Source organism: Triturus cristatus, chromosome 12 (assembly GCF_964204655.1).
Source record: "Triturus cristatus chromosome 12, aTriCri1.1, whole genome shotgun sequence".
NCBI classification, from domain to species: Eukaryota; Metazoa; Chordata; class Amphibia; order Caudata; family Salamandridae; genus Triturus; species Triturus cristatus.
In genome coordinates, this window is record NC_140595.1 from 121,211,047 (window position 1) to 121,227,441 (window position 16,395).

The window sequence follows — 16,395 nt, forward strand, 5'->3', positions numbered from 1 at the left end:
TGGCCAATTGGAAAGCCCTAATAATCCCTTAAGGACGGTGTTTCAGCCATCGGAATTAGGATGTCGGTTTCCGACAGCCAATCCTTGTCAGCCTTTCTGACATGGATTGGCTGTCGGAAAGTGTCTGGAGGCCCCTAGCAGGGACCCCTTCCCCATGTCCCTCCGCATTTGGTCCTTGGGGCACCTATGGTACCACGAGGTGCCTGCCACACGGTACAGGGATGTTTAAAAACTTCGTATTTTCAATGGGAGCTTGTGCTGCGGGCGGTTTCAGTCGGAAGCACAAGCTCCTATTGAAAAAGGAATGCGGCCGCATCGTAATTGCGCGGTCGGAACCACCGACCAATGGTTGAGCGTTTCCTTCCATGAAACTGTGTCGGTCAGAGGCAACTCTGACTGACATCCTAATGAGGGCCTATATTTTAGTAAACTATATTAATCGTTTTTGATATTTTAGTAAACGATATTAATACTTTCGATATTTCTAACATCGTTATAACTTACCTAAAATCATATTTTTGACAAAGATATTCTTGCACACGATATTTTTATATCATGATATTAAGATTTGATTTTCTTGTTGGATGATATTTTTGGGGGATATTTTGTCTGAATGCCAATAAAAACAGAGTGGAATAAATAGGGAAACAATGTTCCTCATTATTCTCTATAACTGGTCAACATGTTTCTTGGCCTTTATTTAAGACTGAAGATCTAAGGCCCCAATAAACTAATCTACATACAATGGGACCGTAACTCAATTTGAGGAGTGTGCCCACAGTTAATCACTACCAAATATGTGTTTCAAAATGAGTTTTAACTCTTGAAATTCACAGAGATAATGAAACAGACATAAAAAAAACAATAAATGCACACATAAAGGAGAGAGAAATATCTCAGGCCAGTGACCAATGCAATCTTTTTGTGTGAGTGAGGTCCGTCAGTCATCCAACATATATCTCCCACCACAAGTATTGCACCATTGTGCTGCCAGAGGCATAGATAAACACCATATCAAAGTGACAGACGCCTATATCACCAGCAGAAGTGAGACAATTATTTATGCAAAATATTGAATGGAAATACAGAATTTTTTTACCTAATCCCTACTTAAATTAGACCCTTTAGGACTTGCGGGATCTTAAAAATCACTCACTGTTAGTTTCTGAATATGACAATAATAGTATCAAGAAGTAATTGACATTCTAAATTTGCAGCGTGTCTGTACTTTAAAAGCTTGTAATTTACTTACGAACACGTTTGTGGTCAATTCCTGTCTCCTAGCATGTCTCCACAGTCCAGAACATGCAGGTGTAGACTGGCGTGTTGTATTAGTACCCAGTAGTCAGCGGGGTACATTAACGTGTTTAAGTAATTGTGACCAAACAACAAAATACCAAGATGGCTCGAGAACAATAGCTCAACCTCAGTGCCACGTTGGGAGAAGTTCAAACGGAATTTGCATTAAAATTGGATAGGGGATAATATAACAGTGTAAGTTGAGTGGGCGTCCCCTTGTAGATATTTCAAAGCACCCCCAACAAAGTATATTTCAAGGACATGTCATCCTACATGTATTGACCTGTCACAGATGTGTGAACATTATATAGAGGCAGAGGTCGACAGAGAGAGGAGTTTACCAAGTGGGGATCATTGATGTGACAGTTCACTCAAAGGAATATCGTAATTTCACCGATTAATGTGGGTTTTTAAATTGAACACCCATCTTTGTTCGCTTTGTAAAAAGGATGATTTGTCTCTGTGTGTCACAACCTCCAGGATGGTCCACTCCATATCATCAGGGGTGTGGTTAATTTCCAGGAAGTATGCACTCATCTTCGTTGTGATTCTTTTATATCTGATCCCACTCCTGTGTTCATTGATGCGTATCTTAGCTGCCCTTGTCGTCATCCCTACTTATTGCTTTTGCTCTGAATTATAAACATTCCCACCAACCGTTGTTTCACTGTGGAACCTTATTTGTGTTTACCTGGACCACGGCTAGGAACAGCATACTCTATGATTATTGGTAGTCACATATGGGAGTGCTATGCTGGACCTTCATTACTCCGTGTCCCTCCATTTTCTATGATTATATGCATTGTGGCTCAACCATGGGACTGATATACTAATAATTGTTTCTAAGAGGTGATATTATACCAGTCAACTTTACCTTATAATAACGTGCCAACCATGGATGATATCCTGGGCCTTAGCTACGATGATAACGTAGCAGAGATTTTTAAGACAAATCACTCCTGGAGTAGATGGCAGCACCCCAACTTGTAGTTTGAAGGATGATTGAGGTTTGCTCACCTCACCTTACAAGACTCAAATTTAGACAGCTATACGTGGAGCCATCATGATGGAATACCTGAAAGCAAATGTGGCACCTAATGGTCAATTAGTAATAAACGCACTTCACCATTGTTTTGAAGACCTGGTCTTTCAGCTTGAGTGGTCACAGATTGTTTAGAAATGCACCTAAGACTGGTTGGTCCTCACTATAAATACTTCAAAAAGACTATTAGAAGCCCTTATGATTAAAATCAATATTGCTCAAGCCTGCTTGGTACTTTCTTGTTTGGTTACAATGACGTGAACACGGTGACACACCTGCATGCCCTCCTGACTGCTGGGTACAAATACAACTAATACAATGATTCTTGGCTAATGTAATCATCACATTTTATCCCACAGAATAGTATTAAACTTTTAAAGGCAATCCAGTGTGCCCTGTATATAAGAGAGGCAATGTCGCTAAAAGACAAGATCTATACTTCTTTCAGAAGTCTCCCGTAGAAATTCAAACCAATGGTGGATCTGCCTAATGGTGCTCCCAGATATACTTTTGTATATTAGTTGAAAATGAATACTTGAATTCTTTGGAATGATTGTTTCAGATATGTCTATTCATCCACTCTAACACCAATCTAATAGAAGGATGTCACATCTCTAATTTATTGGAAATTTGGTTACTGGTTGAGGGGAGTAAATTCCTACTCAAGCAGCAACCATAATCTCTGTCAGTGTGAAACACAAGCACACCTCAAATTAACCTGTGCATTAGTCTCTGGTGGCTTGGCACAAAGCTATCAAGCTTAACTTGGAGACAATATGTAAAGTTTTTATGCCACACTTCAAACCGTGTTAAAGTAAAAATACAGCACAAGACAAATACCACTCCAATTTAGAGAAATGGAGTAAAATTCAATAAATTATTGGAGACCAAAATGATAAAAATAGAACTGGAGATACAAGTTTAACGATTTAAGTAAAAATAGTGCCTATAAGCACAAAGTGCCAACTGTGGTCATCTGGTCACGCTGGACTGGGACAAAGTCACAAGCTCGGGCAGGATACAGGGACCCCATTAGGTCAGCCGAACAAAGCGCTTTAAATCCTGGTTTGCAGAGCTTTGCAATAGCCCGCTTTGAGGATGCGTTGTGAATCTGCAGTTCTAAGAAAGCTGCAGGACTGTGATGCGAAATCCTGGATTATCATCGAGGATGTCGTTGACAAGGAGATTGCAATACAAAAGTCTGCATCGAAGATGAGTCGCGCACTGGCGGTTCCGATGAAGCTGCGTAGCTGCGATGCGGAATCCTGTGTTGTCATCCAGGATGCCATAGAGAAAGGGCTTGCCACATGAAGGCCTATGTCGAGGATGCATTGTGCAGCAGCGGTTCTGAGGAGTCTGTGGGCTGCTATGCAATGTCCGGTGTTAGGGATCTGTTACGCAGTGGTGGATCCGAAGTGGCTGCAAGGGGATGCATCTTGCTGCATCATTTCTGCTTACAGGTCCACAGTTGGATAGCGAGCACCTTTAGGCCCACTTTCAAGGGTCCAGGAGCTGGGGGTAGGATCACTTGTGGGAGGTAGGCCTCTCAGATGACAAAATCCAGGTGCTGGTTCAAAGTGATTGGACCCTTTTCTGTCCCTGAGGCTCTGATCAGGAGGCCAGCCAACTAACCTTTGGAGTCATTCTGGTGGTCCTAGGTTTAAGATGCAGGTCCAGTCCTTCCTACTGAGACAGCAGGGCAGCAGAGTAGCAGTCCTTCTTGCAGAGCAGCACAGCAGTCCAACTGAGACTTCCACAGGTCCAGAGGTGTACTGAATAATTGTGTCTGCAGTCCTTTATTTATACCTGGTACCATCTTTGAAGTAGAAGGTTCTAGAGGTTTCCACCCCCAGAGATGTTTAGTCTTTTGTGACCCCCTGACAAGCTGAGACCAGGGCAGGGAGGCAGGAAATTCAAGTGTCAAACACTTTGGGCCCAATTTCGAGTCTGGCATTCCGATAACCCCCAGACCCATGGTGGCGCGGCAGTGGCAGTCCAGCCACCGCCAGACCAGCAATCCGACTGCCCAATTACGGCTTGGGCAATCGGAGCATAATTGGCCTGCCGGCTCCACCAGCGAACCGCCGTTCCCTGGCGGTGGAGCGGCAGTCAGGGGCTATGCAATATGCAGGTGGTGCTGCTGCAGCACCACCCTGCATAATACAAGTTTTGGGATAGCCAGCAGTTTCTTGGAAGTCTTTCCTCCATAAAAAGGCTGGTGGGGCTGAAACCCAGCCTGGGAATGCATGCAGTGGGGCACATCAGGTACCCGTGTGTGCATGCACCCAGATTTCTGCATGGCATGGACTTTCGTGTCCATGCTGTGCAGGAACACCTAGTGACATTCCATTGCCGTGCCTTTGAAAGACATACTGCAGCTGGACCGCATGCTGCCTGCCAGACCACAAAATTGTTTGTAATCTGGTGGGTGGGCAGCAGCGACCACCACCACGCCTGCCGAAAGTCATAATTAGGCCCTTTGTGTGCACCGCTAGGCAGAGCCTTTGTGATGTGCAATTGTGGTAGGTGACAACTCCTCCCCTTCATCAAGTCAGCGATGGTCCGTCCTGCCAACACCCATCTCCCCTTTGTCTCACTATTTTGGAGCCATACACAAACATTAGCTGCCAGCTACACCTAGTCATGTGACCCACAATACAGGCCGCAGGCACGAAATGGTTAGGACAAGAAAATGCCAACTTTCAAGACTGATTTGAATATGGCTGGGTCCAAACTGGGGTGGCATAGTGAGCAAAAGAACAATGGATTTTAACTCAGATCTCTGGACTGGGGGTGAATGCTTGATTCATTCAGCATTCCATTCATTATTTGTTGCTGCAGCACTTTTCGCCCTAAGTGAGATGGGTATGCTGATGGGCATGTGTCCCTTGCTCGCTGTGCCACTGGATTCAAGCTAGCTTTGCTGATGAGGGGAGTTACCCCGAAACCGGTTCCAGGATGCTTGTTTCCGGTCCAGAGAAGACCCGGCTTGGCAGTTCGGGCGGGACTGTTTCCAAGTGGAACAGACTCAAGACTGATTTGTATATGGCTGGGTCCAAACTGGTGTGTCGTAGTGAGCGGAAGAATGATGGATTTAACCCAGATCTCTGGACTAGAGGCCAATTTCTGATTCATTTAGCATTCCGTCCATCATTTGTTGCTGCACCAACTTTCTAAAAGGGGCATTTTCACAATTGAGATTTAAAATCCGATTTTACTATTAAAGAGGATTTGAAATTACAATTCCATAGACACCAAACTCGATGTTCTGCTCCCAATATACGGTAACTCAATGTTATCCTATGGGAGAGCATGGCTTGCAGAAGTGAAAAACGAATTGAAGAGTTTTTCACTACCAGGACATGTAAAAGTTAAAAGCACAAGCCCAACTTTTTAAATACACTGCTGACATTCCCAGGGGACTATATGGGGCCTAACCTAGGGGTGGCCTACATGTATAAAAAAAGGAAGGTTTAGGCCTGGCAAAAGGTCTATTTTGCTAGGTCTAAATGGCAGTGTTAACCTGCACACACAGGCTGCAGTGGCAGGCCGGAGGTCTGTTTAAATGGCTAGTTAAGCTGGTGGCACAATAAGTGCTGCCGGCCCACTAGTAGCATTTGATTTACAGACCCTGGGTACATGTAGTACTACTTTATTAGGAACTTACCAGTAAATTAAATGTGCCATTTGGGTGAAGGCCAATTTTACCATGTTTAGAGGAGAGAGCACAAGCACTTTTGCACTGGTCTGCAGTGGTAAAATGTGCTAAAAGCCAACAGAAATGGTTTCAGAAAAAAGGAGCGTGTAGATAAAATGTTTGGGGTGAGGCTGCAGAAGGGCCAAGTCCAACAATTGTCCTACTGAGTCACAATTTCTTGAATATATTGCTTGTATTGCCCCGTCCTGTATTTCGAGAGATGTTTTCTACCTGCAGTGGAGTTTTTTCAGGCTTCTCTGAGTTAGCGGTTCCCGCTGTGAAAAGCTGCATATTCTTAAAAAGCTGCACAGCCCTGGCATCATATTGAGAACATACTTCATGCAGTGATTATATTAGGATCTAAACTTATAGCAATGCTATCACCCTGAAATGTGCCTTTACTGTAATGACATAATCACTACAGTAGGGGCAGATGCCTTCAAAGACATCACACTGAGTTTTGCCTTTACTGCAATGATGTTAAGTTGGGAACCCTCCTTAGATAGACTTCACTTAGGGAACTCCCATTGCACCAGAGAAATAAAACAACTGCTCTGCAAGAAGGACTGCTACTCTGCTGCCCTGCTGTCTGAGTAAGAAGGACTGGACCTGCGTCTTGTCGCAATTATGTAGCGAGTGTGAACTAAGTATGAACGCCTTGTTCATATAAATATTTTTTTCTTTTTGCTTCTCTGCTTTAAATATTATAGACTCGTACCCTTATGAGGGATTTCAGAAACAAAGTACTTTGAATGTATCCAGAGAACTTTCAATTCTGTTGTGCATGGTGGCTACAGAGTTTTGGCCTGAGATACAAAAAAATGTTTGGTAAACTGCGGAATAATTCCCTCGACACTAGTTAAGGGTAAACCAGCAGTTATAAATATGCAAGTTCTAGGCGCTTATGGGATACCTGTTTGCTTTGTTTTGAAGGGATTTTCTGTGGAAAGGGCTAAGGACTCTGTAAACTTTGGAACAATGGGCTCATGTATTGCCTTCAAATTATGTGGTAAGCAATAATGGACTGTTTCATATTGTAGTCTTTTATGGGGTACTAGTGAGATATAATGTAAGACATGAGTTGATGTAAGTTTTATAATGGATATTATATTTGTGGTGACTCTTTATTTTTTGATCTTTCTGAAAGAAGCGTGCTACATGATGCACTTACAATGACTTGGAGACATGAAAATTTATAAAATTGGGGTTGGCATTATTTGCATGTGGCTGTGTATATTAATTATCAATGCTATAGTTTTTAGGGAATAGGTAATCATAATTGCAAACATGATTACACAGGCTTCTTTGATATAATTTAACAAAAGTGTGTATTGCACATATCTTGCTCTGTGTCGACTTACACATAAAGGGACTAATTACGATGTCTGTCGGAAAGCCTCCGCCATCTGGTCGGAGGCTTTCCGACCAACATGGTAGGTTTAGGCATTAGGTTGGCGGCAGTTGGAGTTTAAACCAGTGGGGTAATCCGACTCGGTTCCGACAGGCTCAAGGAGCCCATCATTCAGTCGGAACTGCACCATAATCCCTTATGGATGGCGTTCCGCCGTTGGGATTATGATGTCGGTTTCCGACAGCCAGTCCATGTCGGCCTTTCCGAAATGGATTGGCTGTCGGAAACCAACTTTGGGGGCACCTAGCAGTTCCCCCCCGGCCCTCTGCATTTGGGCTGGGGGGGGCACCATAGGTACCCCCCTAAACCTCCCTGCACCATGTGGCAGGTAACTTGAGGTGCCTGCCACACTGTGCAAGGATGTGTACAAACTTCCATTTTTCAATGGGAGCTTGTACTGCAGGCGGTTTCAGCCCGCCGTAAATCTCCCATTGAAATATGGAAGTTTGCAACCATACCATGTGCAGTTCAGAGGTTGTCTGAACCGCCGACCTAAGGTTGGGCAGTTCCCTCTCTGAAACGGGGTCAGTCGGAGGCAAATCTGAACGACATTGTAATTAGGCCCATAATGTTTTGTATTTTGTGTTTTATATGTGATGCATGTTGCTTTTAAACTGCCCTAGAGGTTTTGTATAAGTATATGCAACATTTAGGGCCTCATTACGATGTTGGTCGGAATTGTCTCTGACCGACATCGCCGCAAATGCAGAACCGACCAACCTCCGGTCGGCAGTCCGAAAATGCAATCAGGATGCAACTGCACATGGCACGGTCGCAAACTTCCATTTTACAATGGGAGCTTGTGCAGTCGTCTGAAACTGCACGCAGCACAAGCTCTAGCATAGTAAAATGGACGTTTATGTGCATCCCTGCACCGTGTGGCAGGCACCTCCCAGGGAGGTGAAGGGGGTCCAAATGTAGAGGGCCAGGGTGGGAAGGGGCCCTCCTAGGGCCCCCCCAAAGTCTGTTTTCAATAGCCAATCCATGTTGGATTGGCTGTCGGATACCGAAATCATAATCCAGACAGCAGAAACTCCTTTCTTAAGAGATTATGAGTGGTTTCCAACAGGCCGACGGGCTCCTTGAGCCCGTCAGACGCCAGTTGGTTTGCCCACTGGTTTGTACCACCGACATTGTAATTTGACGGTCAGAGTGTAAACCTTCCATGTTGGTTGCTTTTCGACTGACATCGAAATCAGGACCTTAATATTTTGTTGTCCTTTTGGTCTGTCTGCCTAAAAGTCTGTGTCTTGTCTGAAGAACCCCCTATATTAAGGGATGAAACGCGTTGGTTGTTTCCATGTTCATTTTTTCTGTGGAAACAAGAGAAATAAAGGATGAACATTAAAAACACACACAGTTCATGATGCTTTAGACCTGTATGCCAGATATATATTACTAGACAGATTTCAGGCCTATTGTGGGTTTTGAACCCAATATGATTGAACTCAATGTGATTAATACTCTTCGGGAACTTGCCCTTAATTGAGAGCTCCTCCCCCCATTTTCAATGTTTCCTGTCTTTGGGGCATTTTAGAGGGTTGTCCCTGGGAGAGAGCATTTGTTCTTTATGAACTAGTGTGCGGCAATAACATGCCATAACCGTTCTATTTGTGTTTTTATTGAATATAAACAGTTCAGGAAACATTGTTGGCCAAGTCCCATTACCGCAAAAGCTAGAGAAAGTGATATTTAGAGGGGGGGGGGACTACTATAATGTTTTTCAAATATCAGCCTTCCCTTCAGATAAAACAAGCAAGCTGTGACATAAATCAGAATTGGGAAGAACTATATCTAACATGTTTTCATTTAAAAAAACACACCTCATCCTTTTTGGCACATCCACTAACATGTTTATATCATAGTTGAAAGCTATGTTTTGACTGTTTCAGGGATAATCATGGCCCCATATGGACATTCCTGGAAGCAACAACGGAGGTTTACTCTCACCACTCTCCGAAACTTCGGATTGGGGAAGAAAAGCATTGAAGCGCGGATATCCGAGGAAGCCACACTCCTGATCAGGGAATTTCAGAAGGCAGAGGGTAAGTATAATTCTGCTTTCCTTCAGGTGGGGTCCCTGCTGCTTGCTGGGCCCCCTCTACTGTTGGTGGATGCTTTTTGCGAGTGATGTGCCTCTGTGCTGGTACTTTATTGGTGCTAAAGGCTTCTTTCTTGTGATGGAAGCCAATTCCGGCGAGGCAGCTATGTTACACGAGGGGTACACTATTACCGGAAATACCTCATAACCCTGAAAGTAAAAATGGCACTTCCCATAGAACAGCTCTACCAATAAAAAGAAATACTTTGCATAGAATGAGTTCTTGAAAATACAATACACAATCATTTGTAATAAGAGTTTAAACATTATGAGTTCTGGGTATAGGGTTAAAGGTATAGGTTGTTGGAATTAAGAGTATGGGGTTACGAAACGAGGTTAACAGTATTGGGTTATGTGTATTGTAAAGGTATTGGAATAAGGTTTAAGCGTTAGGGATTTAGGGGTCAGAGGGATTAGAGTTTGGTAGTTAAAGGTGTCACATAAATCTCCGTCCACACTGCTTCAGAGGCAGGAAGGGTTTATTGACAAAAGAAAAATGAATGGTCTGTGAATCACAGATTCAGTTTGCTAGGGCGCCCCTTTGAAATGAACGATGGAGACATGCTCTACAGGCACAGTCTCTATTGACCCTCCACTACACACAAGTTTCTAGTATTGGTCACATGGCAAGATTTCACAAAAAGAATGCGGGCAGGTGTCTGATTAAAATTATAAGAAGAGGAAGTAACAAGTAAAAAAAAATATACTCTTCTCAGTTGTTCAATTATTATTTTATTTATTTTGGGACCCAAAATGCCAAGAACCACAACATCTGTGACTGACCCTAGATGCGGGCAATATTAGGCTGAGCAATAAAACATGGCTGATGCTGGTTACATTTGCGCTTCCACAGGCACAATGCGTTGTGAGGTTTTCATTTGGGTATAGAGTAAAGAAAAAAGGTCTAAAAGTTAGGTACGGACTTATAGGTTGAAAGGTTTGAGGATTGTTTTAAGGATTACATTTTATGTATAGGGCTAAGGGTTTGGGATAAGGCTTTGGGGTTGGTGTTTACAGTTTAAAGGCTCAGGAGATAGGGGTATGGTGTGAAGGACAGCACTATAGAGTTTAAGGGAATAGGGGTTAAGGATTTGGGGCATATGGTTATGGGCATAGGATTTAATGGTATGGACTGTAGCATGCAAAGGCTAAGTGTATAGGGTTAGGGCTTATGAGTTACATTTATATAGTTACGTGTCAGGGGTAGTACAGTGTTAAGGTTTTTGGGTTATTGGTATTGGATTGTAGAGTAGAGGGCTAACAAAATGTATTTAGGGACGGAGATGGAAACATACTTAGATAAAGGTTTGTTGATCAGTGTTACAGGTATTGTGGCCTGTGTCCGCTGTATACTGGCTTCGCTTTTGGGTCCCAGGTTCTCCTCCTGTGGGAGCAAGTCACATCAGGAGAGCCCCCTGCCAATGTATCCAAAGTGGTTTACTCACAAGCCTTTACAGATTCTATTATTTTATATTTCGTATCTTAGCCTACCTATACGAAAGCTTGCTTTTCACTGTAACACTACACTGGATTGATTTCAGTGGAAGACGCTTCAAATTTATAGTGATTAAAAACAACTGGTGCTATTTCTCAGTAAAAAAAATGTTGAATATGGTCCCGCCCTCTTAGCTTGTGGTGTGGGTACTTTACTTATTGTTATGAAGAGTCTTACTGGTGCCATGAATACTTTGCTGGTGATGTGGACTTTTTGCCACTATTGGGGTCCTCGTGACTGATGTTGGATACCATTTCTGATGCCAGGGTATCCTTAACATACATTCCCGTACATTTAAGGGAAATAGTCTGTGTGTTCCACTGCGGAATTGGTGAATTGTATTAAACACTCTTGTTTCCTCTTCCACAATGACTCCAGTTGAGGTAAGACCATGATATATGTAGAAAATTCCCCTGTTGATAGCAGTCCCTATTGCACCTGTTATAATTGGTCTTATCCATTTTTGCTAAGATCTCTTGGGTTTGATGAGAACTATGTAGGATCCTTAACTGTATTTGTTGGAATCCTTCACTCATTGCCATATCTCATGGAACCTGCAAGGTCTCCCATTCTGCATCTTGTAGTGTATCCAGGTATAGCTCCCCAGCTTCGCCTTTATTTTACCAAGGAATATGGAGAGTTATTAAAAAATATTCTTAACAAATGGATATTCCTTTTTGGGAGGGAGCTCAGAGAGGACAGTAGCTTCCATGGGGGAACTTTCTTCTGTAATGACATTATCAATAATATGGACTCTGAGTGCATGCCCAAGTTGCATGTATTAGTATACTTCACTGTCTCCTAGTTCGTAATCTCTCCAAAATGATTCCAGGCATGCCAATTCACCCTTGTCCCAAATGTTCCCTAATTTACTCATTCCTGTAGGATCCTGCTTCAGGAAACTCCATAGTTTCCCTACTTCTCCAAGCCCATCACCGTACCACAGAGATGTTTCTTTTTGTAACACTCCCTCCCATCCCAAATTCCTATTTGTCTCTTTACAAGCTTTTAGTGCAAATTGTGTATGCTAAGGGATATTTTTTAAAATTTTATAGAGAGCCTCAGGATATCTCCTAAACCCCAATGCTTGTTTGTTAATCCGCAAGGAAAGTAAATTCTGTGAAGCAAACGCATATTCATTGACTACCACTAGTGGGCTGCCGAGAGCCTTTAAAAAACCTTTGTTACTCACAATAGTGATAACTTTTGATCTTATTCATATTGCTCATTGCTCAGAGTGGCTCTTTGACAAGTGTAAATATAAGAGAGTGGATATCACCAACATCACTGATACCTCCATGTAGATTGAAGAACGTGCAACTGGTCCATTTTCCCAACTACACAAGTCTCAGGTACCCTGTTTAAATTGTTTATGAGGACTATCAATTCTGTCGTAATACCATGCCGCTGTATGATGTAAACAAAGGATACCATTCTGCGCTATCTGAAGTCTTCTTAGGTTTGAGCATAACCTTGAGGCAAAACTCTGATTTGTCGTGTGAGTGAGGGATGATGTTGATGAAATTGCAAATGTTATAGGAAGTGACTCTTTGCCTACCAGAATCAGTCTGATCAGGTTTGAAAAGTGAGACAAGGGCAATTTTCTAATTTCATGCCTAGTATATACAGTTTATCAATGTTTTTCCATAGCATGGTTAATATGCATGAAATGCATATTCCCTTGAAATTAGATGTCATTCTCTAGTATGTGTTATCATTCCAATCCTTACTTCTTTTGAATTCCTCCCTTTATGGACACAAGCACGAGGCCCAGATAAAATTTCCTGTATGCCACTGTAATCTCACATAATATTGAGAATTTGGTTTTATGCTTCTAACAGGAAAATCCTGAAATTTTGCAATTACAAAACATTGAAAATGTTAGTGCAGGAGCACATGAACAATACAAATGACCAGAATGCGAGTGACTGTTTGCGTCACTTGTGTTTCCTTGCATCCAAAATATACATGATATGCATTTCTTCCTAAAATATGATGCAAATGTTGGATTTACATCTCACATAAATTTTGTCGAATTTTATATAACTATGCAAACGCAAATTACTCACATTTAACACGCCCCTAAAGAAACGGAATATCTCTCCACCAGCGACAAGGCTGCCTAGACTATACTCTTATAATATACACAGCAACACCCTCTCCTGCTATAAATTAACACTTTTAATGCAGCATGGGAGTTTAAATCAACTTGTTGCTACACAGTACTTTTATATGCGTCCAGTAGTTTCAGCATATATGTGTTGTCTCTGTGCAGAAAACTTTACAGCATATAAGATACTTGTGTATAAATATTTTTATACGCTTGTGTATGTAATTGATGTACATACCTGTGGTTTTGTATTGTTTATGTTAAATGTTTTTGCTGTTGAACATACCTTTCAAAAAGTGGGTTAATGTCTGATGATTGTGCTTATTTGTAACTACCATTGGGTTTAGAAATAATGTGTAGTAACATCCTGATTGAAGTTTCAAAGTTGCACTAGAAGAATAATGGTTACTTAATGGATATGAGGGTATTGCTGTCTGTAACATTTGATAAACTGCCTTTCTCATCTTTTGAGACTAGATTTTACTCGTTACATTTTCTGTAAGCACTATCGTCTCCAAAAAATAAGATTTTCCAATTAAAATGTTCTGTGTGCAAGTGGAGTTTTGTGGTAAAAATTGACGATTTGCCATACTCGGGAAATGGCAGTGAAATGTAAATACCCTTTATTATTTTAATTACTTCATACCTTTTAAAACTTTGGGAGAGTTTGAAAATATTTTAGTTAATCGTTCTAAGTAAGGTGAAACTCATTGTGTGACTAAGCCTTATGTGGAAGGTGGTGTCTTGTGTCCAAGATCTTGATGGCATACATTGTCTCATGACCAATCTTCTGGTGGCAATAAGCACCTAATGATCAATGATTTAGGCCCTTATATGATAGCATTGTCAGTCTTCCTGCTAGCACACATTTCTGTGGCATGCAGCCACTTGTTTTGGAAGGCTTTTATCTCCGATTATTGCTATGTCTACTCTGCCACATATGTGGGCATTAAAATTTACATTCACATTCAGGATATGTTTAAGCTAAATTAGGAAGTACTATTAGTTTATTCAATCACATTCACACAAAAAAGGACTTACTGCCATTCGGGATCATGGGATGGTGCAATAATATAAAAATTATTATGGTCTTGATTTAGTTTGACTGCCTGTCCTATTTAGAGTTTTCCGACATATGGCAAGTTTTCACTATCCATAACCATCGGCTAAAACCCGGAGGCAAAGGACAGTGTAAACAGTAAAATGACCCTCAAGCGTGAAGGGCTCATTGATTTTTTTTTTATACTTGCAAACACAAAATCACGCTTTGATATATTGTTTTTGAAAACTAGAAAAACAGTGAAAGTTTGACGGACTGCATGGTCATGTTGACGGAGCAGTCTGTCAAACTTTCAATGCATTTACAGGAACCATAGTGATGTGACTGCAAGAAATACCCACTGGGCCAGCAGACATCTCCAAATTTGGCATGCGGAGAACCCTCTCCAAGCAGGAGTTAGGTAATCAGCCATGCAAACAGTAAATACGCTGTACGCCAAACTCTAAATCAGGCCCTATGTTACTAAAATTCTTGTTTCAATTTCAGATTCTTCCACTCCTTATGCCAATAAGTTTTTTTCCATAGTTGAGTCCTCTTTGTTTCATTTCATCTGGTAGTATAAGAAACCGTGCAGCGCTCTTAGTCTTTTGCTGCTCCACTTGCATACTGTAGGATGGAGGTATTCTATTTTGTTAAGTTCTCTTATTGGGTTACCTTTTTTGCTAGACGTTGACAATTATGTGCAATTACTAAAAAACCCTTGGGATTAATGTGAATTATACTCACTGTTTTCATTGATCCATCATACTTTGAATTAACCCGGTTCCAGACTTTAACAGTATATGTACATATCTGGTTGCAATCAGTTGAAGGTTTCAGTGCCCAAGGCTCACTAGATGAACCTTTCTTTGGCTTAATCCATCTTTACCAAATTGTTTTCATAATATATTTTTGCATTAGTGGTCTAACTCTACTTTATAATACCTAAGACAATTGTATGATGGCACAGTTTTCCACTCTTTCACATTGCTAGCCTTGTTATATCCAATCTCTGCTTTAGGGTTCTTCAAGTATATACAGATAGTTTAGTATTTTCCTCAAATCTTGTATTCTAACATGAACCTGACACCATTAACCTTCACTGACCTTGTTACCTTAAATTGCAAAAGTATTATTGTCCGGGTATATCATTTATTGTTGGAGAAAAAGCTAGATTATTTGCAGCACCTGCTGAAAAGATTGGTGGTCAGACTAGGTGAAATGAGTGCCGGAGATTAAGTATCTAAAAGTATAATTCTAGCTCATAAAATTCTCACTGTTTTACACCTCAAGATCCTTTCACATCAATCATATTCAAGATATATACACTATTCCCTTAAAGAAGTCGTACATGACATTGTCGTAATGATTCTGATTTTGGTTCCTCTACATAGCTGCTGATCTGACTCATTTATCAATAACATAAAGATCCTGGTATTTTGGACTCATGTGTTCCAGGAGCTCAGTAAATTGCTCACATTTTCTCACTATCCATCTGCAAAGCTGATATTACTAGCTTTTCACCATAATTCCCACTAAATGTGTGGAATTGTAGAGTAGTGACTGCTGTGATGGCAAGATGCTGTATTGCAAGATTATGACTAGATATTAACCTCCACTGACGTATGAATGATGGAAGCAGCTCATAGACCTTTCTGGATTACAGATGGCTATCCTACAGAATAATGTTGAAAGTCCACATTTGAAATTTATTTTGGATCAGATTGCTTTGTGAAAGCAGACATTGATATCTTGAGTAGGCTGTATTTATGAACTCTTGAGTCATTCCATATTTATTATCTTTCACTTTTTGCGCTTCAGCAAATGTACTTTAGAAACAGAGCTAAGTTAAGAAGATGTGTATTTTGTTTACTTATGTCATATAGTCATGGTGTTTGCTGCTATTTCAAATTATATTGGCCTTTTGTATATTCACTGCAACAACTTTTCAGAAAAATAAATAAATAAAAAGGAGGAAAAACCTTGTGCCCAAGGTTCTAACAGCTTGCATTGTCTGCTGGTTGTTTTCTACCTAACATCATTTGATCGCATTCAGTACCTAAAGGGCTAGCTCCTAAAGGCATGCAGTGCCTTAGGAATATTATCATTCAGTTAATCAGGTTGTGCCACCCTATGAGAAGCACAAAACTGCTTCAGGCAATCAATCATTTGCACACACCTTGAAGTCCTCAAAAGTTAAA

The 16,395-nt window shown here is 41.3% G+C and overlaps 1 protein-coding gene across 1 annotated transcript in view; it reads left to right on the forward strand.

Moving 5' to 3' along the window:
• The window catches only part of LOC146772837 (cytochrome P450 2D17-like), a 191,946-nt gene that overhangs the window by 49,720 nt on the left and 125,831 nt on the right, over window positions 1-16,395 (forward strand). The window contains exon 3 of the mRNA XM_085637807.1: window positions 9,342-9,494. Within this exon, the coding sequence (XP_085493933.1) occupies window positions 9,342-9,494 (153 nt within the window). The remainder of the gene's footprint in view (window positions 1-9,341; window positions 9,495-16,395) is intronic.